The sequence below is a fragment of the Colossoma macropomum genome, unplaced genomic scaffold (assembly GCF_904425465.1).
Source record: "Colossoma macropomum unplaced genomic scaffold, Colossoma_macropomum, whole genome shotgun sequence".
NCBI classification, from domain to species: Eukaryota; Metazoa; Chordata; class Actinopteri; order Characiformes; family Serrasalmidae; genus Colossoma; species Colossoma macropomum.
The window spans coordinates 9,144,068-9,170,584 of NW_023494809.1; the positions used below are offsets into that span (position 1 = coordinate 9,144,068).

Genomic DNA, 26,517 nt, shown 5'->3' on the forward strand with positions numbered 1-26,517 from the left:
TTTGACCTCTTTGATATATATGCATACTACACCATTTTCCACTTAGCCTAGATGTAGCCAGTCAGTCAAGACATGTTTAGTGTCTAAATTATGCTTCTTTAGCTTAGCTCTGGAGGCTAATGACACACTGGTAACAAACATAAGAAGTCAATAGTCACCCAAATCCTTTTCGCTCTCTACCCACTCAGACCACATCCAGCTCTTCATTAAGGTTGCACAGACTTTAGGACTGTGAACAAAACTTCACAGTGTAGCTGAATGCTAGGTGCAATGCTGTGTTGTGCCAAATTCCGACTCGCTTTCGTGCACAAGCATTAACCCTGAGGTCACTAGGTTATGTTGGTGATTTCCGTTGTGTAACATTATCTGTAGCATCCGTATGCCTGCATAATGTGCATGCATGCAAAAGGGGAGCTGGAATTCGCTAGCTGTTGCACCTGTCAATCACTTTTATAGTTTATCGAAAGTCAAACAGTGCGACATGACTATGTGACCTCAATGTAGATCTGGATGAAGTATGGGAGACGCTTTGGAGTACCTGGAGGAAACCCCAGCAGACACGGGGAGAACATGCAAACTCCACACAGAAAAGACCCTGGTCGCCCAATCAGGGAACTGAACCCAGCACCACCCACCTGCCCTAGTTTGGAACTGTTTTACACACACACACATATGTATATGTATATATATATATATATATATATATATATATATATATATATAGCCAATTGAACGTTTTTACTTTGTGCACAAACAGAAAATGGACACTTTTAAGATCACATTTGACCAAGAGCCGATTAGTCAGACTCTGAAGATGAGACTACACTAAATTCCCAAACTGTCAATTAGTCTGTGTGGAGCTGGAGAACGAACTGAGTGAGCAGAGCTCATTTCTCTGACGTAGCTGCTTGTTAAGGAACTATAATTTGGTGGAAGGAACTGCTAAGATTAAAACATTAAACGTCGCGTTCACGGCCCAATTTATTAATTTCTTACTTTATTTATTTAACTGTTGTATAAAAGCGATAGAACACTCGAGGTTGTGTGCTATCGCAAATAACATCACGGCTGGGATGATCTACTGCACTCGCCTTCGACTCGTGTCTGCGACCAGATCATGGCCGTGATGTTATTTTGCGAAAACACACAACCTCGAATGTTCTATTGGTTAAATAACATTATGATCAGCTATAGTCCTGTGCTACGTTTTATGTTTCCAGTAATTAGTGAGAAGGATATTGAGGGGAAAAATAAACATATATTGTGACCTGTGCTAAAGTTTTACTTTATGTTTTATTTTTTCCAATATGTTAAACTCAAATAAGCAAATAAATAGAAATTGTTTAAATAATTTGCAGAAGAATGGCATATTAAAGTGTGTACAGGATGTGTTCACTTATTTACACAAATTCACCAAAACACGTTATTTAACCAGGGGTGTTCAAACTTCTGAATACAACTGTACTATTGATCTTTTAATAACTTATCATAGCTTCCAAAATACTTGAAGAAAATAGGATAAAAATCTAAAAATACCTTTTTCAAAAAACTTTATAGAAAAAAAAACAAGTATATGACAAGTGATTCGAAATGTTTGAAATGTAGGGTAAAAAGTACTATATTTATTATTATTTTTATTATTATTATGTCCTTGGATTTGCATCTTCGTCTTGGATTGGCTCTGACTCGCTAGCATTAGCGGGCTGTTTCTCAGCACGTGCTGGCGTACGCACAGGCGCGGGTCAAGCTGCTCAACATCTGCTCTGTTTATAAATCTTTCATGGGAAGCAGAGCAGTCTGGCGGGGGGTTACTCAGCGGATGCTGCTGGCTGGTTTGAGTGGTTGCATGTTGTTGCCGTGGTGGGCTTCTCCACACTCAGGCCTGCTGTTGTTTGCGTAGCGGGTCTGGTTGCCGAGGCCGGCGGTGGCGGAAAGCAGACGGCGTGGCTGTGACGGGAGCTGTGAACCCATAGCTGTAGCTGCGATGGGGCTCAGTGGCTCGTCTCGCTGATGGCTGAACAATTACAAAGCAGCTGGAACGCTTGTCAGAGTTTCCTTTACAGCTGTTAGCTTTGTTGATTCGTGTTGTTTGGTTGTTTCCTTCTCATGTTCTCGTGGCGTTCAACATTCGGTCCTTTTTTGACCTTCTTAAACCGTTTAACGTTCTCAAACATATGTAAATGTGTTCATGGTTGTGACATCACAACCATGATGAAGTCAGAATGGACAGGGCTGTACATATGTTCTTTGAGCAGGTAGCGCCGGTGCTATAGGCGTTGGTAAGACTGGTCGTTTGCTCATAAATAGTCTAAATCTCAACACATAAAATAAACAACATGTCATGAAATGTTTGCCACCTGCTCAGAGCTATGTAGGTGTGTCAGAAAGCAAAGTGATTGACAGTGGTGTCGTAAACAACCCAGTGTGGTTCAGCCCTACATGTTTAAGCCCCCCGCAGAAAAAAGACCACTTTCGCTCTTCTCAACCACTCTCTGAATGGTAAATAAAAGTGTGAAAGAGTGAACAAGCTGTCTAGCGGTCATTTTAGATATCTAAATATAATGTTGGACAACTGAGGCTTTCATCTTGTGACGGGGAGATCACGGACATATTATGTCCGATATTTGAATGCTCAGCATTAACATTATGTCTGTAACTTGTAGCTAGCTAGCTAACTGCTGGGCAGTGCTTCTTGTCCTTGAACTCTCGTAAATGAACTTAATCTCTTACAGTAGGATCCTGCAACAGGTGGCTAATACAAATAGGAAGGAACATCGAGCTACGCCACAAACAACTGTGTAATAAACCTTCATAAACAATATAAAAATGGTTTATATTTAAGTTAACGTTCAAATTCTCTGCAGCATAAAAATTCGCCGATACAAGTAAGTTAACAAGACATAGCGGATATTTTTGCACTAAATGCTACTATAAAGAAAGGCATGTCTGCCGTGAGGACATGATTACGCGACTATAGGTTTTATCAACTTCTGTCATGACAGATGTTCCATCTCCTTGGAGAGTCTTCCAGAAACATTTACGTTGTGTTGTGACTGACTGCAGCGTTTTCATGTGTTTCCTGTATTTGCAGCGCATTTGTGAAAATGTAGATCAGGTGTAGTTATGTTGATTTATGAGTTTTCATTTTTCATTGTAAAGTATATTGGGCCTTGTCAGCCACTGTAGTTTTGGGAGGCCTTATTTTTTTCAGAAGACAAACTTTTACATTTTAAATCGTTACTGGCTTTACATACGACATCACAGCCCTGAGTTAAACAACGTCTGGACATTTTGTACATCACCTTGTTCTCTTGTGTTCAAATTACCTAATGGACTACAACTACCATAAACTCTAGAGCTGAACCTGTGTCAGGGCTTACATGACAATGATGAGGCTCTATCGCACATGCATGTGTGACAAAATTGTTGCATTGTATACAGGGTGCAGGACAGATGGAGGTGCATCATCTGGCCCTCAAAATTCCCTGCCATATGTATGAATCTTTGGAGCTCTTGTCGAATCCCAGCACTTCTAGGTTTGACATTGTCATTGTTTGTTGCGTTGCGAGTGACAGATTGTAATCTGACTTGAGCGGCCAGAGTGTCCAGACAGAGATGCATCAGTAAAAATCTGATTGGAATCGCATTTCAAACCCCCTCCAACTGTGATTTGGATCCGATTAGCAAAAGTCTGGTTTCATGCGGTTTTTATCTGTTCGGACCGTCAAAAATCAATCTGTATGCAATCTGGATATGCCAAAAATCGGAATTAGTAACCATTTGGACTATTTGGGGTAAAGAGGGAATTTTTAAACTTTTACCAACCTTTACATACTACATCAAACTACGTTGCTATTTCAGTAAAGCAAGGGAAATGTGGTTCTTCATGATAAAAGCCCTTTAACCCCTTAAATAGCCAGGAACAGAAAAGTTAAGAACAGCTCGACGAATTTGCATTGACGTCCCTGTAGATACTGAACAATAATCAGCCTGGGTTTTTTTAGGGGTTAATGTGAGGTCATATACTGTAGAAGTCTATTTTCAGTTAAGCTAATGCAGTCAAAATTGCCCCATTATGCCGCTAAATTATTAAATGTTATGAAAAAGTGTTTTTTTTTGTGCAAGTATGGCATCATTAAGCCTGGGCTGCAGTTGAAGTGTTTTGAAATCTGCATTAGAAGAGTCTTCAAAGGCTGTTGGCTCTGGACAGACTTTCAGGTCATCATCTCAGAACGCTAAGAAGTTTTAACATGGCTCATGAATTTAATTCTCGCTGCCTGAGGTTCTCCTACCTCCTTCTGCACCCGCTCACTTTTCGTGCTAAAGTGGGGCAGGAAGTTAATAAATGTTTATATCTCTTTCATTTGGATGTTTTCGAACACTGATTAGGAGGAAGTGCTCATTGAAAGCGCTTCTGAAAACCATATGGACTATTTCATAGTGTATTTTCTTTGTGTTTTGGTTCGTTTGGTGGAATATTAATGTGTCTTGAATACTGTACAATAATCTTTAAGCTTCTGTATGGTGTACAGCCCGTTATTCTAAAAACAAAAGCCCACAAAAGCTTCTTGTAAGAATTTTCCTGTTCCACCTTAAATGGTGCACCACCTTAAATGGTGCAGCACTGACACTCTGAGGCTGTTTTTGGATAAACCAGTATTTCAACTTGGCATGTTTCCTTAATCTCTGATGACATATCATGGCCATTTCATGATTTAGTACAGTAAATATATTACATTTTGTTCCTTTAAACAAAACCTTATACTTTTATATGCACTTTAACTTTATATACATGCAAATTGTATATTGTACAAACTTCATATATGTGCAAACATATGTGCATTCATGAGATCCTGCTGGTGTGGGTTTCCTCCCTTTCAATGATGCAGACAAAATCTTGTGGAGAATCTTTAGCCTGCTAAACGTGGCTTTATTATGACCAATGGATACAATATTTATCATGCCAATTGCAAACTAATTACTAAGCACATTCGGCAAGAAAGTTCATTTTAATTGATATATTTGTAATCGAATAATTAATTGTAATCAAGAAATTGTAGTAACGCTAATAGTTAATTGTGTAACAAATTACATTCTTCTCGTCTACTTACAAACACAAATTTGATGTTGGTAGAAAATTTAGGGTCTGCACTTTTGACAGAATTTCTCTGCTTGTTTTAAAGAGCTATGATAGACAGTTAATAACTAAATGTAATGGTGAATAATTCATGATTAAATATAACTAATACATGGTTTTGTAACCTGTGATAAATCTGACTTCTGAGGGTTAATTATTGTCACTGTTGGACACAAACCTCAAATCTCATAAAGGAAAACTTTACAGGAGGAGGAAAAAACTTTATTAACTTGTCATGGAAGTTAATGTAAAAGGATTTTTCCTTTCTGATGGTCCATTCATTATGAAATTTTAACATTAAATAAACGGCAACTGGAGTTTTCATATTGTGCGAAAAAGTAAAAAAAAAAAGATACAAGTTTTTTGTGTGATGGCAACATTATGTTTCTGTCACATTATAATGTACAAAGATTTCCTAAGAATTTACAGGATATGAATCCAAAACTTCCTGGCAAAAAAACACTGATCACACCGTTGCTGTCCATCAGTGTCTGTCTAGACTCCTCTGTTGTTGAGAGCTTTTCAGTAATTGTGCTTTTTTTTGAACACCTAAGTGGTGGAGAAGGTGAGTGAGGTTCATGTTAGACTGAAGCTCTCTGACTGACAGCTTCCACTGTCCGCACTTTGTCCAGGCATAGCCGAAGCACCTGTCAGCGAGTGAGGAGTCCGGCACTTTGTCAGCTGGAATTACCTCTTACCTTGACAGCAGCAGCCCTGCGGAGATCAGGGCAACAAGGGCGAGCCGCAGCTCAGTCGATATCCAGCTGTGTCCAGGCCGTGACCCCAGGGTCCCAGCCAGAGGCTGACTCCTGTTCATTAAGTAAGAAGAGGCCAAAGATCACATTGCTGAGTTGCTTTTTGGGTTTCCTGAGTAATGGTGATGTTTAGAACAGAGCAGATCAGTGGATTATCTTCCAGTCTACTCGGCATGGCTCCAGAGGTGCTGGACGCTAGGGGGTCTATAGCCAGCATATGTGTGAAACAGGTCAGCTGGACAGCTAAGAATGCTATGACTACAGGCACTATTCTTAAACCACACCACCCTTTTTGCCACTATCATGATTTGTCTCATTTAAATGTTTTAAATCATCCAGTTAGTATTAATGTAAGATAAAAACAACACGAGTAAACACAAAATGCAGCATTTAAATGATCGTTCCATTCATTGAAGATAAAGATTTATTCACCCATGTGAAAAACCAGTTGCCCCCCCTAGACCTAATTACTGGTTGTGCTATACTTGGCGCAACAACTGCAATCAAACGTTTGCAATAAATTGTGATAAGTCTTTTACACTGTCGTGGAGGAATTTTGCCCCACTCTTCTTTGCAACATTTTTTTAAATTCAGCTACATTGGAGGGTTTTTCGAGCATGAACTGCCCACTTATGGTCTTGCCACAGCATCTCAAAGGGATTTAAGTCAGGACTTTCATTCAGCCACCCCAAAACCATAATGTTGTTTCTTTTGAGCCGTTCAGAGGTGGACTTGCTTGTGTGCTTGATCACTGTCCTGCTGCACAACCCAACTGTGCTTGAGCTTTAGGTCACAAACTGACATTCTCCTCTCTGATAGAGAGCAGAATTCATGGTTCCATCAATTATGACAAGTCATCCAGGTCCTGCAGAAGCAAAGCAGCCTTAGACCATCATACTACCCCCACCATGTTTGACTGTTGGTGTGATGTTCTTATGTTGGAATGCAGTGCAGTGTTAGCTTTACGCCAGATGTAACAGGACCCATGTCTTCCAAAAAGTTCCACCTTTGACTCATCAGAATAGTATCCAAAAAATCTTGAGGTTCATCTAGATGTTCTTTGGAAAATGCGAGACGAGCCTCTGTGTTCTTTTTGGTCAGCAGTAGTTTGTGTCTTGTTACTCTCCCGTGGATGCAATTTGCTGAGTGTCTTTCTTACTGTGGAATCGTGTACATTAACCTTAACTGAGGCGAATGAGGCCTGCAGGTCTGTAAATGTTCAGTTGGGTTCTTTTGTGACCTCCTGAATGAGTGTTTGATGCGCTCTGAAATTTCCAGCCACTCCTGGGAAGGTTCTCCACGGTTCCAAGCTCTCACTGTGGTTCGCTGGAGTCCCAGAGTCTTAGCAATGGCTTTGTAACCCCTTCCAGGCTGAGAGATTTCAGTGACTTTTTTCATATCTGTATTCGAATCACTAGAAAGTGGCATCATGTGCTGCTTTCTGAGACCTTCTAGCTTCTTCACGTTGCCAAACATTTAAGTGATTAGATTCAACAGGTCTGTGTGGGAAGATCTGGTAGACCATCAACACTGTCCCTATCAGGTTGGCCAGCACTAAAGAGTGACCACAGTGGTGAAAAGGTAGCATTAGCAGCCAGCCAAGGGGCCTGGGGATTTATTAATCTGTTTCATTCCTGTGGAACACAGCATGGCAGGGCTAACTGGTATTATTAGAAATCTCACAGTGGTACTGCAGTCATACTTACGTGGGTATTAACACTTGCGCCAACCAAGCGCAGCAACATAAACAGCTGTGTCTTGATACTCAAAACACAAACACAGCGTAATCACTGGAGAGCCTGACAGCTCTTCTATGCCCATACTCAATATAGGCCCATGAGACTCCTTGTCATAACAGCCCACTCACTGCTTGGCTGTGTCTGTGGGAAATTTCTGTACTGTGTATGCCAAACGAGAAAATGGCAAGCAACGAAAAAAAGTAACTGCTGAAGAGAAAAGAGTCATGCTGACTTCAGTGCATCGTCGCAGGGCTTAATTTCAATCTTCAATTATAGCGACAACTGCAGCTGGCGAGCGCGCACCTTTGCTGTGTTTTGCAGACTTTTGGTAATCGCTGTCTGACGCTCCTCCGCTGACGCAGTGGGACAGACTGCAGACTTGAAAGCGAAATCCCATTGTTGCCAGTGAAGCAATTTTGCGAGGCTTGCGTTTACCATGGCTTGAAACGGAGAAGATTAGCCGCGGGAAAGCTAGCGCCATTTCTCGCTCCTTTCCGGCTTCTTTTTTCCCCTCCCTCCGCCAAACACATTTCCCAGAGCCATTAAACCCACAGCATAGGCCTGATTGTGAAGGACAAGATGGTGTGATACCCCCTCTGATTCACAGGCCCCCCACACCCCCTATAGCTCCCATCAAGCAATTGATCTATTGTGAGTATTAGATGCTTCAAACCAGCCACTTTGATAATCACACAGTTATAAAACCATCTCTTTATAAATTCAGGTTGTTAGTAGTTGAACAGTTAGCGGTTATTGCCCGCCAAGCCCAGATAAGCCTAGATGAGGACGCTAATAGGTTGTTGAACTTGCTGTTTTGACCTGTTAGTTGTAACATTTGTGAGCCAGAATAGGGGGCCATCACTAGCGGTAATGAGCCTTGGTGACCTGCAGGGCATATACTTCGATGCCGCGCCCCGTGAAGCCCTCCTGCCTAGGGCTACGCACAAATGAAATCAATGGGAAACGGACAGTCTGGGTTGGGGGTACTGGTTGGGGTGGTATGTGTGGGAGGCATAAAGAGAGGATGTTGTCCAATTATTTTTCTCAGTCATTGTTCATTAGCGCTGGCCCATAGGTAACCGTGCCAACACACACTGCATGCGCTTCAGTCACTGTGCACTGAAGGCTTTAAATAACAATGATATTCAGTCTCACCACGCTTGTCGAACATGGCCATGTCTGATGAGCTGTTTGATGTTTTGCTGGCCATAAATAGTCAATGACTCACTGATTCACTGATTGACTAACTTACTGACTGACCGACTCACTCACTGACTGAGTAAATGATTCAGTGATTACAGACTGATTCAGTCACTGATTTAGTGACATGATTTACAAATTCACTAACTGACTGACTGATTCACTGCCATGCTGATTCACTGATTAATTATTTCACTGACTGACTGACTGAGTCACTAACACCTTGATTCATTTAGTAACTCACTTTATTTATTGACACCCTGATTCACTAACTCACTAAATTCCTAACTGACACTGATTCATTGACACCCTGATTCACTGACCAACTTACTAGTTTCCATGACAGACTGATTGAGTCTTTGATTCACTGACTAACTCAGTAATTCACAGACTGACTGATTCACTGACACCCTGCATCACTGACTAAATCACTATATCACTGACTGACTGACTGATTGACTGACGCTTTGATTGATTTAGTAACTCACTTATTCACTGACTGATTCACTGACACCCTGACTCACTAACTCACTAATTCACAGACTGACTGATTCACTGACACCTTCATTCATTTAGTAACTCGCTCATTCACTGACTGACAAATTGACTGACTTACTGACTGATTCATGACACTTTGATTCATTGACTAACTCACTAATTCACTGCCTGACTGATTCACTGACACCTTGATTCACTTAGTAAATCACCAATTCACTGATTGACTGACTGACCTGTTTACTGACTGACTGGCTCTTGAGACGTGTTTCAAAGTAAAGGCTGCAGCCGAGGTAGGAGAGAATTTGCTAGCACTGGTATACAAAGGCTCCTTTTTTCATTGTTCACTCGAGCACGTTTGAGATAGCTATGCTGTGCCAGCATGTCATGGCTTACTGACATAAGCAATGCTACATGTTTAAGTCTTCTGTTTAAATTTACATTCCATTACAAACTCTGGAGCTGTAGCATCTCACCAACTCGCAGCTGTTTCTTTCTCATTCTCAGCCACAACTGAGGGATCCTACAAAAGGCTGGGTTGCCTTAGGTGATGAAATTAGGGATGCATTGATACTGATAATGGTATTGGGCCTTAGGCCCATTTTCTGTCTAAAAAAGTTTTCTTACTTTTTCTTTGCTTTTTGTTTGCACAATGATGGGCAGTAGCTTCATAAGTTTAATGCTTTTTATCATTTTTACTTGGATATAAACACTTTTTTCCATAACAGTCCTTTCCTGCCAGCACGAAACTTGAAAAGGGAAGTGACGTGATAAGTCAAAGCAGTCACATTACAAAATGAACCAATCACGCCACCCCACACATGACTCTGGCGAGCGGATAGCTTCCACATGTATAGCAGATGGCACCACAGTTTGCCAGAAGCACCCCAGATCACCGATTTCAGAAGGACCAGAGATCAGTTCTCTGGACCACTCCTGGGCTCGAAAACCGCTTTCACAGAACAAGCGGTTCTGGGTCTGGAAAAAAGCTGTAGTGTGAAAACACCCTTAGTGTGAACAAGGTCTCACTGACTGATTGACTGACTGATTCCATGCACGTCATTTTGATGAAAGCTCACTGCTTTTTGATGAAGGACCACTGCTTCCCACAAATCACTTAAACATAAATACCTAGTTTCTGAGGTTAGTCACATTCAAGAATGACAGTTTTCCTACCATTAGCTAGCTTTGCAGTAGCAGTATTCCCCCCAGGCTGTGTTTGCAGTCCGGCTAAGCTAGGCTCGCCTGGTCTTGTTGTCATTCATGATTACAGTGATGGAAACAGGTTCCCACTGAAAATGAATCTTCTGTCTCGTGGGGGCTAATAATAAATTAAAATAATGAATATTAAATAAATTAGCGAGCCGTTTTCTGAGTTGGAGATGTAGCCGGAGCTTGTTTATGATGCAGATAGGGCTTAATAGGATGCAGAAGCAGACCCTTTGGGTGACCTTGCTGATGTAACCCAGCGGTCACAGAGTGTAATGGAGGCTAATAGGAAAAGTGTGGACTTCCGGTACAGTCCACCTGACTCCATCTGACTCTATTAGCCTGTATTGATCTGTTTCAAATGCCTGTAGTCTAGTTCATCTCCACATGCTGATTCCCCAGAGGCAGTTGCTGTTTCAGAATCATATTTGAATTCCTTCCGAGGCCCATGGTGCTGCCCGTGTGCTGCCCGTGTGCTGCCATTTAGTTTGCGTTTTGTTTGGACAAAAAGGTAAATGTACTTGCCGGCACATAAAAGCTACCGCTTAGCAATTAGCCTGCGTTCTCCAACATGCTGTGAACCGCAGAGTGTGTCGTGTGTTCTTGGAGCTTTGGAATTTGAGGCACGTTTCTGCTGCCAGTGGTACACAGCAGCAGGTAATGAGCTATGATTAAAGTGTGACTAATTTCAGACGTTTTCTCGCTCAGCATTCACGCGGCTGCACTCGGAATATAATGGAGCTTCTCTAAGAGCCCCACGCTCAGATTCATTTCATTAACATAGCTGGAGTTCTTCTACACTGAGAAAAGGGAGGGGGTGTTAGATCAGCTTCAGAATAGTTTTCTTCTTTGGTTTTAGATCTAAACACAGCAGAACCCCAGAGTTGAATTAACACATAGGGTTCATTTGCATCCAATTGGACGTGAACTCTGCAGGTGTTAATTCAGCACTAGTGGATGGTGAACGATTTGAATTCGCCGAGTTAGGAGAATCGCTCTGATTAATCATCAGTGAAATCATTTAAATGCCCAAGACATAGATGGACAACACGTAAGAAAACACCTAAAATATGACTTAAAATAAGCCTTAAATCTTCAGTTATAGCATTGCCTTTTTCTTTTTCTGCAGACCAAACACTAAATAAAAATTACAGATCTGTAATAACATTTCTTTTCGTTATAATCATCATGTGCATTGTATTTAAACTCTGCATGCATTGTAATACTTCCCCTATGTTAAGTTTTGGTTGGAAACAAAGGGGTTCAATTCTTGATGCGCGCAAAAAGTTGTCAAATAAAAATTCAGCCAAGTAATTGCTTAGGCCTTCAGGAGCTGAACCGAAGGCCTAACAAATCAGATTGACCAATTACATAATCCGTGTCTGACAGTGGACTCAAGCAATCATGGTGTGTTTTATAATGGGGGGGTCCAATTTTGTGAGAATAAACAACACTCTAGTCCATCTGGAAGTCCTTAATACGTCACTGACTGTGAATATGAGTGGTAGCCTAAGCATTAGTTTCAGACAGGTGTTAGAAATGGAAAACAGTGGCAGCTTTATGTCAGAGCTTTTTACTGACTCGCTGCAAAATTTCTATAAGGTAAAATATCTGTTAATATTGTATGTTTTAAGCCTCAAATACAACATTGAATGTCTTTTATAAGTTTCAAAAGTCCAAAAAAATCATGTAAGACGCTGTTAGCTTGGCATTAACATACTAATAGAACCCCATTCGGGTGCTAGCATAAATTATAGCATGAAAGCATAAAAAGGTGTTTATTTCTGAGTTTTTTGACCGAGTCTTGACATTTATGGCCTGAAGTGAAGCTTTAGCTTTAATATTCATGGTTCGCCACTGGTTTACAATGTACAAAAACACCTAAAATACAATCCCTCATTTTGCTTTAGTTATAGACAATTTGCATTCTTTTTTTTTTGGCTTCTTTTTGTTTTCATAATCGCTGTATGAAGGTTACTGTTTTTGAAGATACATCAGTTTGCTTTGTACTCTAGGTGTATATGTTGAAACTGTATCGGCTACTTTCCCAGACTCAAATTAAGCCCAAAGCTAGAGCAGTGGTCACCCACCCAGTTCCTGAAGGAACAAAGTTTAGTTCCAGTTCTAATTGGCGACACCTGCTCCAAACAGTTAGACAGCCAGCAAAGGCGTTAGCAGTTTAGTTGAAGGCTGGGCTTCATCCATGTCTGAGAAACTGGTCCTAAGTGTGCTAACTCTTTGCCTGCCCTGGCATGCTCTCATGTTCCTGTTCCATTGTCCTCAGGCCCGTGGGGGAGGTGTATGGGCAGTGAGTGCGGCCCTGGAGGCAGCCAGAGCCGAGCAGTTTGGTGTGCCCACGTGGAGGGCTGGACCACGCTTCCCACCAACTGCCTCCAGTCAGCGCGGCCCGCCAACCAGCAGAGCTGCTTCCGCGTGTGTGACTGGCACAGGGAGCTTTATGACTGGCGGCTGGGTGACTGGAACCGCTGCGCTCCCGTCGTACCTCGTGGTGGTGGGGTAGTTCGCTCAGGCCCCTGCCCAAGAGGCGAGGAGGGCATCCAGACGCGAGAGGTGAGCTGTGTGCTGAAGGCTGACGGTTCGCCTGCTGATGATGCCATCTGCGAGTACTTCGAGCCCCGGCCTCGGCTGGAGCAGGCCTGTCTGATCCCGTGCCCAAGGGACTGCATAGTGTCCCGCTTCAGCCCCTGGACAGCCTGCTCCAAGACGTGTGGCCTGGGCCTGCAAAACCGCGTTCGATCCGTCCTGGCGCCTCCGCTCTTCGGCGGCCAGGCTTGCCCCAACCTGACCGAGTTCCGCACATGCGCGCCCAGGCCTTGCGAGGGCCGCGAGATGCTCTTCAACCTGCGTGTGGGTGGCTGGGGAGATTGTGGACTCCCACCGTCCATCCCTGAGGCCTCTGAGGCCCCGAGCCTTCCTCCGGCGCAGCGAGTAGCCCGCCAGGCTCGCCGCAGGAAAAGCAAGGAGCGCAAGGGGGCCAAAGATCCAGAGACACGCGAGCTGATCAAGAGCAAGAGGAACCGCAACAGGCTGAACCGGCAGGAGAGCAACCTGTGGAGCATCGAAGTGGGATACCGGGCGAGGCAGGTAGTCTGCGTCCATCGCAACGGGAGCACAGTGCCCCTTAGGTAAGTAGCATTCAATTGTTCAGTTTGTAGCGCTGCCCTTTTCTTCTCATTTACCACGAACGTCCAGAAATGACCTTTGGAAATGTACAAAAATAAGAATGGGTCTGAATCGGTCCATCACATCTTGTGAAAATTGTAATTTTCTGCTTCAAAAGAGGTCTCTGAAGACCATAACTTACCCTAGGAAGTTTCAGTTATCACCATGGCCAGATTAAGCAATTTTGTGGCTCCAGGCTATGAAAATTTGAGCACCCCCCACTTAGATGAACATTTTATATGTCATATAAAAATTATGACGGCTTAACAGGCTTGCCAACTTTGTTGAGGTGACTGGAGTGAGATTTTCTGGTGGCTGGAGGGCGACTGGAGTGAAATTATCAATTTTGCATACGATTTGTACCACAGCTCATAATCATTAGCATGTGGATTCATGGTTTTCAAATCGGCTCTCACACCGCTCACACGAGAGAAAACTTACTTAGTGTCCATTCTCTGCTCCCTATTCCTCATACATAACAGAAGCGTTGCGTAAAAGAAGAGCATTAAACAGTGTTCATGCTATCGTGGTAACAAATTTTGGCACACATCCCTGCTGTTCACTCTTAATTGAACTGTTGTATGCCACCCAGGCATGGTGTTCAGCAGCAGTAGTTAAAATTTATTGAGCTTTGACCCCTGCTGTGCTGACCCTCAGCATGCAGCTGGTGAGGCTAGGATATTTTTTACCTCCTGTTGCTGAACAATATTAAAAAATTAGTAGTCTGTGTCTGAGTTTTTCTTGAATCATGAAATAATCAGTTGTTTTGGATGTTTGTTTAAATCTCTCTGGAGTAGTTCAGTCTTGCCACTGCTTGGATCGAGAGTTTTGGCAACCCTAAACAATGAGAAATACAGCATAATACTATGAATTTGTTGTTTAATAGCACGGCACCTTCCACTCTTCATCTACACCTCCATTTTGTGAGATGACAGGAATATGGGTGAAGTAATTGAACAAGAAGTTAGCATGTTAAAGATTCAAACTTGTTTTTTTAACCTGTTAATGTGAGGCCCCCTGCATTCACGAAGCCCTAGGCTGGAGCTAATTTGTCCGTAGCAACCATATTAATGACCATCTCCTACTGCACCTCAATGGGGGAGATGGTGGAGAATTAAAAGAAAAGTGATTCCCAGGTCTAAAAAAACAGCAATAATGATTCATGTGTTGTTCCTATTAGTTACCAATTTAAAGTCTTTAACATCACAGTGGACACGCCAGGAAGCATACAGGAAACTAGAGTATCACACAACACTCATCACACAAACTGGGAGATTGAAGGTCAGGCCCAACACCAGAACTAAATCATGAGTGGGGTCTGAAAACCTTAGAGGAGCTGGGGTTTGGTGGGGGGGGTCAAAAACCCAAGGAGCCACATATTAGTCAGAAGAGAATCAACCAGAGAGCCACATTTACCGCAAACCACCAAACGTCTAACCAATACAGAATGATGCATGCAAACTCCACTATGTCAGTCTACATAGTCTTTTATATCAGCACACAGCAAGCAGTGGCAGCGCAACAAAGTTTAGTTTCTCTTTGGTTGTTTTTTGCCACGTGCTGTATGTATAAAAGTTAGTGGGTTTAATGAGGCGAGAGAATTGGCTAGTAGGGCACTGTACCTCTAAAGGACCCCCTGAATCCAGGCCTGGGGAAGGCTAGTGCACAAAGCACCACCACATCTTTTGAAACTGCCACAAACGCAGCATCACTGGACAGCTGAACATGCTTGGAGGAAAACACTAACTGCCAATTGTGTTATGTCAGCTGACAGACACCCACATTGGCTAGCAACACAGTGAGAGATGAGGGCCACCCTGTCCACCTAGAGAGAGTGAGGCCAACTACGCTTTCTTACACTCCCAGCCACAAATTGCCTGGTGGCAGAGCCTGTGCTTAGACCAGGTTTGTCCAGTCTTATCCACAAAGGGCCAGAGGGGCTGCAGGTTTTTTTTAGTCCAACAAAGCAAGAGCTCAGTGGCTCACTGGCCCTTTGCGGATAAGATTGGACAGCCCTGGCCTAGACGGTTTCACCACTTGGGAGTCAATCCATATCACATCTAAGTTTGTAGAGGGGGGATATTTAATTATGATTCGATATACATTTGATAAAAACAGTTTTTTTTTGCTAAAAGAAAAAATGTCTTTGACATTTTCGCTTTTTGTTTTTGCCATTTTGCCAAGTCAGAACATACAGGAGAAGTTGGAAGTGCAGATTTAAACCTCTTAATGTAGAATATGAATCGAAGGCAAATGTAATTTGTTATGTCACTGTGATTATGTAATCGTGTCATTTCATGAAGCAGTTATGTGAGTTAAACTGAACATACAATATATGGCCAAAATTATGTGGACCTGCCATCACACCTATATGAGCTTGTTGGACATCCTATCCTGAAAAGTGGGCATTAATATGGAGTTGGATGCATGTAATTGTCTAAAATGTCCCGATATGCTGTATCATTAACAATACCCTTCATTGGCACAAAGGGGCCGAGCCTTGAAAAAGATTCTCCACCAAACTTTAGTGTTGGCACTATGCATTCCAGTAGGTAGTGTTCTCCTGCCATACATCAAACCTAGAATCGTCCATCACACTGCCAGATAGTGAAGTGTGATTCATCACTCCAGAGGACATATTGCCGCTGCTCGAAAGTCCGGTGGTGGTGTGTTTTGCACTACTCAAGCTGTTGCTTGTCATTGCATGTAGTTATCTTAGGCTTGTGTGCAGCTGCTCAGTCATGGAAACCCATTTCATGAAGCTCCCAATGCACAGTTCTTGGGCTGATGTTGCTTCCAGAGGCAGTTTGGAACTCTGTAGTGAGTGGTCCAACAAAAGAGGTGGTTTTTACGCTCTACACACTTCAGCTTTTGGCGGCCCCACTCTCTGAGTTTTTTGCATGGGCTAATGCTTCTACGAGCTGCTGCTGCTCCTAGACGCTTCCATTTCATGATAATAGTTTACCAGGGCAGATCTGGCAGGCCTGCTCTGTTGTGGCTTCACAGCAGAATTAGATTTTTAGGCAATAATAAAATAATTCTCCTTTGGAATTTGCATGTTCTTCCTGTGTCTGCGTAGGATTCCTCCGGGTGCTCCCGACTCCTCCAGGTGCTCCGGTTTCCTCCCACAGTCCAAAGACTGTGTGTTTGTGTGTGTGTGTGTGTGTGTGTGTGTGAGTGAGTGTGTGTGTGTGTGGTCTTAAACAATGGAAATAATGTATAACTGCTAATTTACCCACCTTTAACACTGAAGGTTGGTGTGCAGATTGCTGGTCACAGCAACGCAGACTACAGTCTCTCCTAGCTAGCAGCTAATGAAAAGGCAAAGAAAAAATGTTTAAACGAACTTTGATCATTTGGAGACAAATGGATTTATTTCCATTTATATCCACTCCAGCTGGTTTCCTGATACGTTTATTGTGCAACAAGAAACTGTCAACACCTAAAAATTCACAAAGCTTCTCATTCGCCAGCTTTTTCTTCAAATTTTCCTGTTCCACCTTAAATGGTACAGTGGTTGCATTCTGGCACCTCAGGCACCATTTAAGGTGGAACAGGAACATTCGAACAAGAAGCTGGTGAGTGAGATTCTGAATTCAGCCTCATAAAAAGTCAAACATTGAGAGACATTTTACAAGAAGCTCTACTTTTGTGGAAAAGTTTCCTGTCAGAGATGCGAGAAAAGTGGCTATAGCAGTTACAGCAGCTCGGCTCCGCTGCAGCTATTCGTCCGAGCGCTCTTTCGCGGCACTCTGTCAGGGGGCTGACAGTCAGAGGGCCATTGTTCTGTGCTCTCTCTCTCTCTCTTCCAAGCTGTCAAAGCAGTGGAGCTACTCCCCCTTTCTGATGTCTATTTTCCACCACAGCGGTGACAACTCTATATCCACCCGACTCCCGACTTCCTGACATGGATGGAATCTGGGCCAACGCTGTTTAAAAAAAAATAAAATGACAAAGTCCTCAGTCTCACAGCAGTCATTAGAAAGAGCCGAGACCGAATAGAAGGCCTTTTATCTTCTCTGGAGTGCTTGGATTGAGCTGTGTATACAAGGTACTGGCAGAGTGAAAAAGGTCTAGTCAATAAAGGACTGAAAGCATTCGCAACTTCAGTGAACCCATGTCATCAGGATATTAACTTTCACAAAACCAGGACTGTGTTTTTTTCCCCCAGGTAGTGTTTCACAGGTGCCCTAGTTGTAAAAACCTTTGTGTCGTGGCAGGATGTGACAGCTGGTCTGTCTGACTTCTTTGAAATAGTTTGGCTTTTGGAAGAATTTGTTCACATCAGTCCATCACAAGCTGAGAAATCGATTATTTCCTTTCTCAGAAAAGACCACTGAATACCATGGCTTGAACCACTTCACGTCAAATTTAGACAGTTTTTCCGTGCCCTAAATGCAGTCGATCAGCAAAGTTGTTTGGTGTTTGATGATTACTTCTTTAGTTGTGCACTGGTGCTGCAAGGCAAATGTAGCTAACAAGCAATGGAGGTCACCAGTTTAGCCTAGTGCAAACTGCACAAGTTGTTCTAAAAACCCAATTCCAAAATAGCTAAAATGCAGATAAAAACAGAAAGCAGTGATTTGTAAATGTGCTCTAGCTGTAGCTGATGTTTTACCTTATCAACTTCATTGTTTTTTTTTTCGTAAATACACTCTCATTTTGAAAGTAATGCCTACAACATTCCAAGAAACCTGAAACAGGAGCACTTTAAGCAAGAAAGTTGAAACAGGAGCACTTTAAGACAAGAAAGTTGAAACAGGGGCGATTTAGGGATATCTTAAATAGGTGATGCAATCATGCTTGGATATAGAACATTTTATGTCCATTTTACTATCTTGGCTATAAATATGTCTCAGTATGTGCTTATGTACTAGTATACGCTAAAAATATAATATAAACGAAAAGCTCAGCAATAGCTGCTTTTTTCGCATCTCCGGCAGGATGCTTTTCCTCAAAAGTAATGAGTTCCTATGATCTTCAACCCCTCAGACAGCACTGCATTACAAACCGCCAATCACCACATCAACTTGCGAACACTGACAAACCTTTGTCAGTAAACACCATCTGTCACTGCAACCACAAATACAAGTTAAGACTGTACTGTGCACAATGGAAGCCATATATCAACAATCTCCAGAAACACTGCCAACTTCTCTGGGCTCAAGCTCATCTGAGAAGGACTGATGCACAGTGTAAACGTATTGTGGTCTGGCGAGTCAAGCTTTCAGGCCGTTTATGGAAAAAATGGGCGTCCTGTTCTCTGGATTGTTACCAGCGTAAAATACAAAAGCTAAGGTCTGTCATAGTATGGGGGGCGTATTAACAGATAACCTGCACATCCGTGAAAGCACCAGTAGCGCTGAACGCGTTTTGGAGCATATTTAAATTTGCTTTCTGGTAAGAAAATAAGTTCTTTGTCATAAGCTAAGAAGCTGCATTGGTTTGGTTGTTCTTGGTATGTTTGGTAAGTTTTTGCTAGGTAATTTTTTATGAATTAAATAAGTTAATAAATCTCATCTTCACAGCCTATAAATTGCTTCCTGTTAATATACTGTCTTGTATCAACTAAAATGTTCCAAAGCCAATAAGTTTTTTCACCCAGACTGTCACCAGATCATCTGAATTACTGCTGCCATTGTTTAGCAGTCAAAATCCAAATAATGCTACGTGCAAGCTGCAAGCAGGCTAACTTTCCAGTGCACCAAAATGACATTGCATGAAAGTAACATCAACGTTATTATATATGAACACTAGCTACTCAAACTGTAACCTAACACTGCCAAAGCCTCTAATTTACCATGTTTGACAAAGGTTGCTGGTTTGTATGGGGTATTTTTGTGAGATTGCATATCTAATGATGTCAGTTCAGTGTGCAGTAGTGTTAGCTTGCGTGTAGTTATAGTCATATTTTGGCTGGACCTTGTAATTCAGAGGATCCAACGATGTACAGCAAAATTGATCGGCTTTAGAACATTTTAGTTTATTGCAGGACGGCATAGCAGTGATTTTCCAAAACAGCATTCATTTCTGTCATAGATAAAGCCAGCTAAGACCCAGAGTTTCTCAGGTGGGCATGAAGTTCACCACAGCTGTACAGCTGCACTACAAAACAACTACATGACGTCAGAGGTCTATGTCATTTCAAAATGTTTTGAAGACGGTGGAGACCTGCAGTTTACCTAGATGTGGGCGATATGGCAAAAAAACGATATTGTGATACTTTCAAAAATTTGCACAATGCACGATATGTCACAATATTTGTTTTTCAGACATCTGATCAGTTGGAACAGAGAAAAAAGAAATAGTAGTGCTGTATTTAAAAAAAACTTTCACTAAATCCAGTTAGACAGGACTAATTTTGCTCTCTTTGTAAAGAAATATGCATCCACAATATGTTCAGAAAAGGATATTGTATTGTGATGATATATGTTGTCATATTGCCCAGCCCTAACTTATCTTCCCATTAACTTCATTATGCTGCTAGCTACAACGTCAGCTATACAGTTAGCATGGGCTCATCTGAAGGGCCTTTCTTAATATTCTAGCTCCTGTGCTAAACTATTGAGACAAACCTTAGACACCAGTTTTACTTGGCTGATCATCCACATTTGGGTTAAGGCAGAGGTCGGCAACATGCGGCTCCAGAGCCACATGCGGCTTTTTTACTGCCCTGTTGCGGCTCCACAGCAGAATTAGACTTTTAGGTAAAAATAAAATAATCCTCCTTTACAGTAAAATAAAGCTCTGCTGTTCATTCTAACACAGTTTTAACAATAAATGGTCTCAAACACTGAAGTTAATGTATAACTGCTAATTCACCCACCTTTAACCCTGAAGGCAGACTGTTGGTCACCATAGCAACGCTGACTACAATCTGGCCAAACTAGTAGCTAACGAAAAGGCAAAGAGAAAGACGTAAGACAAACATTGATAATGTGGAGATGAACGGACTTATTTGCATTTACAATCACTCTAGCCGGTTTCCTGATACGTTTAATCTGAAACAAAAAACTGTCAAATACTAAAAAGTTGCGAAGATGAAGCCAGTTTCTTGTTCGAATTTTCCCGTTCCACCTTAAATGGTGCAGCAGTTACATTCTGGAGCCTCAGGCACCATTTAAGGTGGAACAAGAAAATTCGAACAAGAAGCTGGAGAATGAGAAGCGACTTTAGCCTCGTAAAAAGTTGAATGTTAAGAGACATTTTACAAGAAACTGTTCCACTTTGAGGAAAGGTTTCCTGTCGGAGATGTGAGAAAAGTGGCTATAGCTGAGCTAAAGCTTAAAGCAGAGCAAAGTACGTCTGTGTTTTTGTGTATATTATATTTTGTAGTCCGCGCTAGTAAATTAGCACATACTGAGTCATATTCACAGCCAAGATGGTAAAATGGACATAAAATGTTGTGGCTCCCAAGGGGGTTTCATTTTTGTTGAAAGGACAAAATGGCTCTTCTTAACAATTGGGTTTTCGACCTCTGGGTTAAGGGAAAAGGAGTTTGGAAAAAATGCAAAAAATGAACCAAGTCACAAATCACAGATCATTAAGGGACAAATCCATCTTTAGCTTACATGAGTGCTTCATATCATAGACCGTATCAGCTGTGTACAAAATCCATTCATTAATTCTTTGCTGATGCCAACTTCTGCAGTGGTAGGGCTATGATATTTCAAAAGAACCACCAAAACAACTCACATGCTCCCAGAAGCATAAATATTAATCTTTGACTTGTTTATTTCTGCCTCTGAAATATTCATACTTGTTTTGCCACTTCTGAAAAGTGGAACAAACTTTCCTCTGAAGCAATTGCTCTGTGACTCTTGCCAATAGTCCTCCGAAACGTTCTCCTTCCATTTCGTTTGATGTGCGTGACTGTATCTGCCCTGAAAGATTTTTTTTCAAGTCTTGGTATCGATTTAGCTCCGTTTTAGTTTTTTAGATGGATATCTTAAAGGCATCTAACAGCCAAACATCTATTCTTCTTGTCATTCGCAGCATGTTAACCAGTTTGAATCATTACACATAATAGTACGACATGCAAAGGCTCTTAGTGGGCCCACATGACAATGTTTTTTGCTTCAGAATTTCATATTTCATCCCCTCCTACATTTTATTATGTAATTGAAAGCTTTTCCACCAAGCTCCTGCTGCACGGAGGAAATCTGGATTCCCACAACTTGGGTGTGCTGATGTTAACAGCACAATCACTCTCATTTGAATGAAAATGACTGCATTTGTCCTCATTCTGTCAGCAGCCGGAAAAATAGCATGGCTTCAGGAAAACAACAATGTGCACCGGAGCTACATTAAGCCCTCAAAAAGAAGGCCTTTCTTAACACTCGTTTGTGTGAAATTAGATCAGCAGGGTCATTTAGCTCTCTTATGTCTGTGGCCAAAACTGTCATATAATTTTGGCTTCTTTATGGAAGCGAATGCTGGTGGAATAACTCGTTGTGATTGGCTGGTGGAATATGCTACGATAGGTTAGTGGTATCTCTCCTGTGCTGCAATTAGTAGTATCCCATTTCCTATGCCAGGGGTCGGCAACAGGCAGCTCCATGTGGCTCTTTTACTGCCCTGTTGTGGCTCCACAGCAGAATTAGTATTTGTAGGTAAAAATAAAATAATCCTCCTTTGCAGTAAAATAAGACTCTGCTGATCGTTCAACACAGTTTTACCAATAAATTTGACTCTTGAATTTTCCCGTTCCACCTTAAATGGTACAGTGGTTGCATTCTGGCACCTCAGGCACCATTTAAGGTGCAACTGGAACATTCGAACAAGAAGTTGGCGAATGAGAAGCTGAATTCAGCCTCATAAAAAGTTGAATGTTGAGAGACATTTTACAAGAAACTTAATTACTTCTGAGAAAAAGTTTCCTGCCGGAGATGCGGGAAAAGCTGCTACAGCTGAGCTAAAGCTTAAAGCAGAACAAAGTAAGTCTGCGTTTTCGTTTGTATTATATTTTTTACTAGCACATTAACACATATTTACAGCCAAGATGGTAAAACGGACATAAAATATTGTGGCTCCAAAGGTGGTTTGATTTTTGTTGAAAGGACAAAATGGCTCTTCTTAACATTTTGGTTGCCAACATCTGGTCTATGCTGTGACTGGCTGATGGTATCGTACCTTCTGTGAAATGACTGGCTGGTAGAATCGTGCCTGCTGTTTGATTGGCTGGTAGTTAGGGATCCCTGCTGAAACAGGATCATTAGGATTAAAAGCTAATGTTTTGCTTTCTAAACAGTTTTCAATTGAAACTACTAGTTTGTTTCCAGTACAGCACTTTTAGATCCCATTAGGAAACCAACAAATGCATTTAGAATCAGCCATTGGTCACCTGTTAAACCATCAGAATCTTTTACATTGTGATGTCAACCCATCGAAAAAGCCACAACACATAACAAAATCACGAGGGACCAAGTTATTTTTTCAGCAGGGACGCACGACTCGTGAATTTGTCCATTTTCGCTCTTTAAAGGGAATTCTGTCTATTTTTAAAACTAAAAATAAAGAAATCTGAGTCTGTATGTTTTTCTACAATGACAATTACATCAAACCACTCTGAATGACTCTGTTAACATCCCAAGGACTAAATTATTCAGAAAGTTTGAAAAATCTGTGTAATTCCCCTTTTAGAAGACATGCTTTCTTTGAAAATGTATGTTTCTCTGAACACTTCATTTGAGGCACATGAACATCCATACGTCTGTTCAATTTGGCTTTAAAGACATCAGAATTGGAAAGAGCTGTAAATATTTATAATTGTTTATCCCTGCTGGTAGGTATCATGTCTCCTGCACTATGGTTAATAGTATGATGCCTCCTGCACTGTGATTGGTTAATAGTATCATGCCTCCTGCATTGTGATTGGTAATAGTATCTTCTCCTGCACTATGACTGGCTAATACTGCCTTGTTTCCTGTGCTAGGATTGGCTAATAGTATCTCACCATCTACAGGATGATTGAGGTTGCATCTTGCCTCTACTACCAGCCAATCCCAGTGCTGCATGCGGGACTTGCCAGAAAACAGGCGGGGAACAAAAATAAAGGCAGCGTTGTAGCATTGGCTAATGGGAGTGTTGCTAAATGAAGCTCTAATGGAAGAGACACAGCCTGTAATTAACTCTAATAGCCTGTCGGCAGCTTCGCCTTAGGAAACAAAGAAAAAAAAATCTTTTTTTTCCCACACGTTTCAACATCAAACATCAATTTACCAGTCATTAGAAGGTCTTTAAAAGCCCCCGTAATGATTATTGGCAGTTTTTTCAAGCAAGGCTGATTAGCTACTTATGTCAGTATGTACGTTTTTGGCAGGAGGCTGCTTGTAATGTGATAGTGTGGTATTAGACATTGAAGAGATATGTTGTTATGAAAAATATGTATTTTCTGCCCTTCAGAATTGTTGTCATCCTTTTTAAAGATGTGCGTAAAAATGACAAAAAATAGTTTTTAGCTTGAGCTTATACTGAAAATATGAGATAAAAACTTTTAAATGAGTTTTTTACGTGCACGTAGTACTTTGCATATGACACTTTGCCTCTTCTTAGCCAGAATAACACCACTAAGTCTTCCATATTTTTTCATGCTAACACACTAAAAGTCAATAGTCACCCAAATCATTTCTGTGAATACATCCACAAAAACTCCTCTTAACCTGCTTAAACCGCATCCAGGTCTTCATTGAGGTCTCACAGATTTGTTGATGTGGTTTAGATGGTATGATGTACTTACACCTATACATATTGTATATTGCACTGCCACTTGTTTATACACCCACGCATACTGCACAACTATTAACGTGTTATTATATACAGTGTTTAGTCACTCGGTTCATCCACTGGACCTGACATGCACCACTGCATTGTCACCTGCATAATATTTATGCAATTTTATTGTACTGCACATTATATTTTATGTTTATTTTAGTATATTTTATTATGTATCTTTCTTCTAATTCCATTTATGCATCTGTATGATAGTGTGCGGCAATACTTTTGCTCTTGTTTTGCTCTTTACTGTACTTTGTTTGATCTATCTATCAGTGGGGGAGGCAGAATTTGGCAAACAGTTGTCTAAAATGGCTGCCCAATGTAGTCTTTTTTCATGGAATTAGCATTTTTCAAATCAAACCACCTCATGACTCTAATGAAGACCTGGTTTTGATAAGACAGTGATAATATACTGATCACACTCATACTGTTTTTCAGCCAGTGCCCCCATTGGAGCCTCCCGGACATGCACCAGTCCTGCCTGATGCGCAAGGACTGCGTGGTCAATGAGTGGGGACAGTGGGGTCCATGCTCGAAAACATGTGCAGACCCCAGTGTTCCGATGGGCACCCGGATCCGCACCAGACAGGTCCAGCAGCTTCCTGTGGGCGGAGGAGCGGAGTGCCCCCAGCTGGAGGACAGCCAGCCCTGCGAGCCTTTAGGAGACAGCGTCCCACCCTGCGCCACGTAAGTTTACGTTCAAAAAAATTTGGACTTCCTCCGTAAGACATACAACAAGCCTCCTCAGTCAGTCATTTTTTATTTTTTTTATCTAGGTCAGGGGTCGGCAACATGCCGCTCCGGAGCCACATGCGGCTCTTTTACTGCCCTGTTGCGGCTCCTCAGCAGAATTAGATTTTTAGGTAAAAATAAAATAATCCTCCTTTTCAGTAAAATAAAGCTCTGCTGATCGTTCAGCACAGTTTAACAATAAATGGTCTTAAATGCTGTAGTTAATTCATCCTTTAACCCTGAAGGTTGGCGCGCAGACTGCTGGTCACCATAGCAGCACAACAACACTCTCGCCTAGCTAATAGATAAAGAAAAAGATTGATAATTTAGAGATTAATAAACGTATTTGCGTTTGTAAGCACTTCAGCTGGTTTCCTGATACGTTTAATCTGCACAGAGAAACTGTCAAACGCTAAAAAGGCATGAGGCTGAAGTCGCTTCTCTTTCCCAGCGCCTAGTTTGAATTTTCCCATTCCACCTTAAATGGTGCCTCAGGCGTCAAAGTGCAACTTAAGGTGGAATGGGAAAATTAGAATGAGAAGCTGGTGAATGAGAAGCTGACTCAAGTCTCATAAAAAGTCGAATGTTGAGAGACATTTTACAAGAAACTCTTCTACTTTTGTAAAAGTTTCCTGCTGGAGATGCGAAAAAAGTGGCTAAAGCTGAGTAAAAGCTTAAAGCAGAGCAAAGTAAGTCAGCGTTTATTATATTTTTATATTTATATTATATTTAGCACATACTGAGGCATATTTACAGCCAAGATGGTCAAACGTTCAATAAAATGGACATAAAAGGTGGTTTGATTTTTGTCGAAAGGACAAAATGGCTCTTCTTAACATTTTGGTTGCTGACCCCTGTTCTAGGTTTTATCATTTGATATATTTTCAGCATAAATATACAAATAAAAATAGCATTTGTTATTTAAATGTCCTTTTAAATTGGTATTTGGGTTTTTGTTACCATAGTGCCAGTTTCATATTTTCATTAAAAACATAGTAACATAACATAGTCCATTCTTTTTCAGTAATTAGTCTGAGCTTCACACATATTCTGATTTTTTTCAGTCTTGCCTTTTGCCATTTTGTAATAAGTAATAACACAGTAACCAAGGTAGATGACGAGAAGAGGGAAGGGGTGGGAGGCATGGTGGGAGGACATGAGATGTTTCCAATTTGCCTAATCAGTTATATTCATAGATCTTTGCAACCTGCATGAGGTTAAGGGGCAGATTTACTAATCAAGGCTCTAATTAGCAAAAGTACACCAACCCTTTGCGCTGGTGGGGGCGGTC

At 41.6% G+C, this 26,517-nt stretch overlaps 1 protein-coding gene across 1 annotated transcript in view; it reads left to right on the top strand.

The window, feature by feature from the left end:
• Window positions 1–26,517, top strand: part of LOC118799119 (thrombospondin type-1 domain-containing protein 7A) — a 213,026-nt gene that overhangs the window by 61,709 nt on the left and 124,800 nt on the right. The window contains exons 2-3 of the mRNA XM_036558827.1: window positions 12,820–13,681; window positions 24,933–25,181. Of these exons, the coding sequence (XP_036414720.1) occupies window positions 12,820–13,681; window positions 24,933–25,181 (1,111 nt within the window). The remainder of the gene's footprint in view (window positions 1–12,819; window positions 13,682–24,932; window positions 25,182–26,517) is intronic.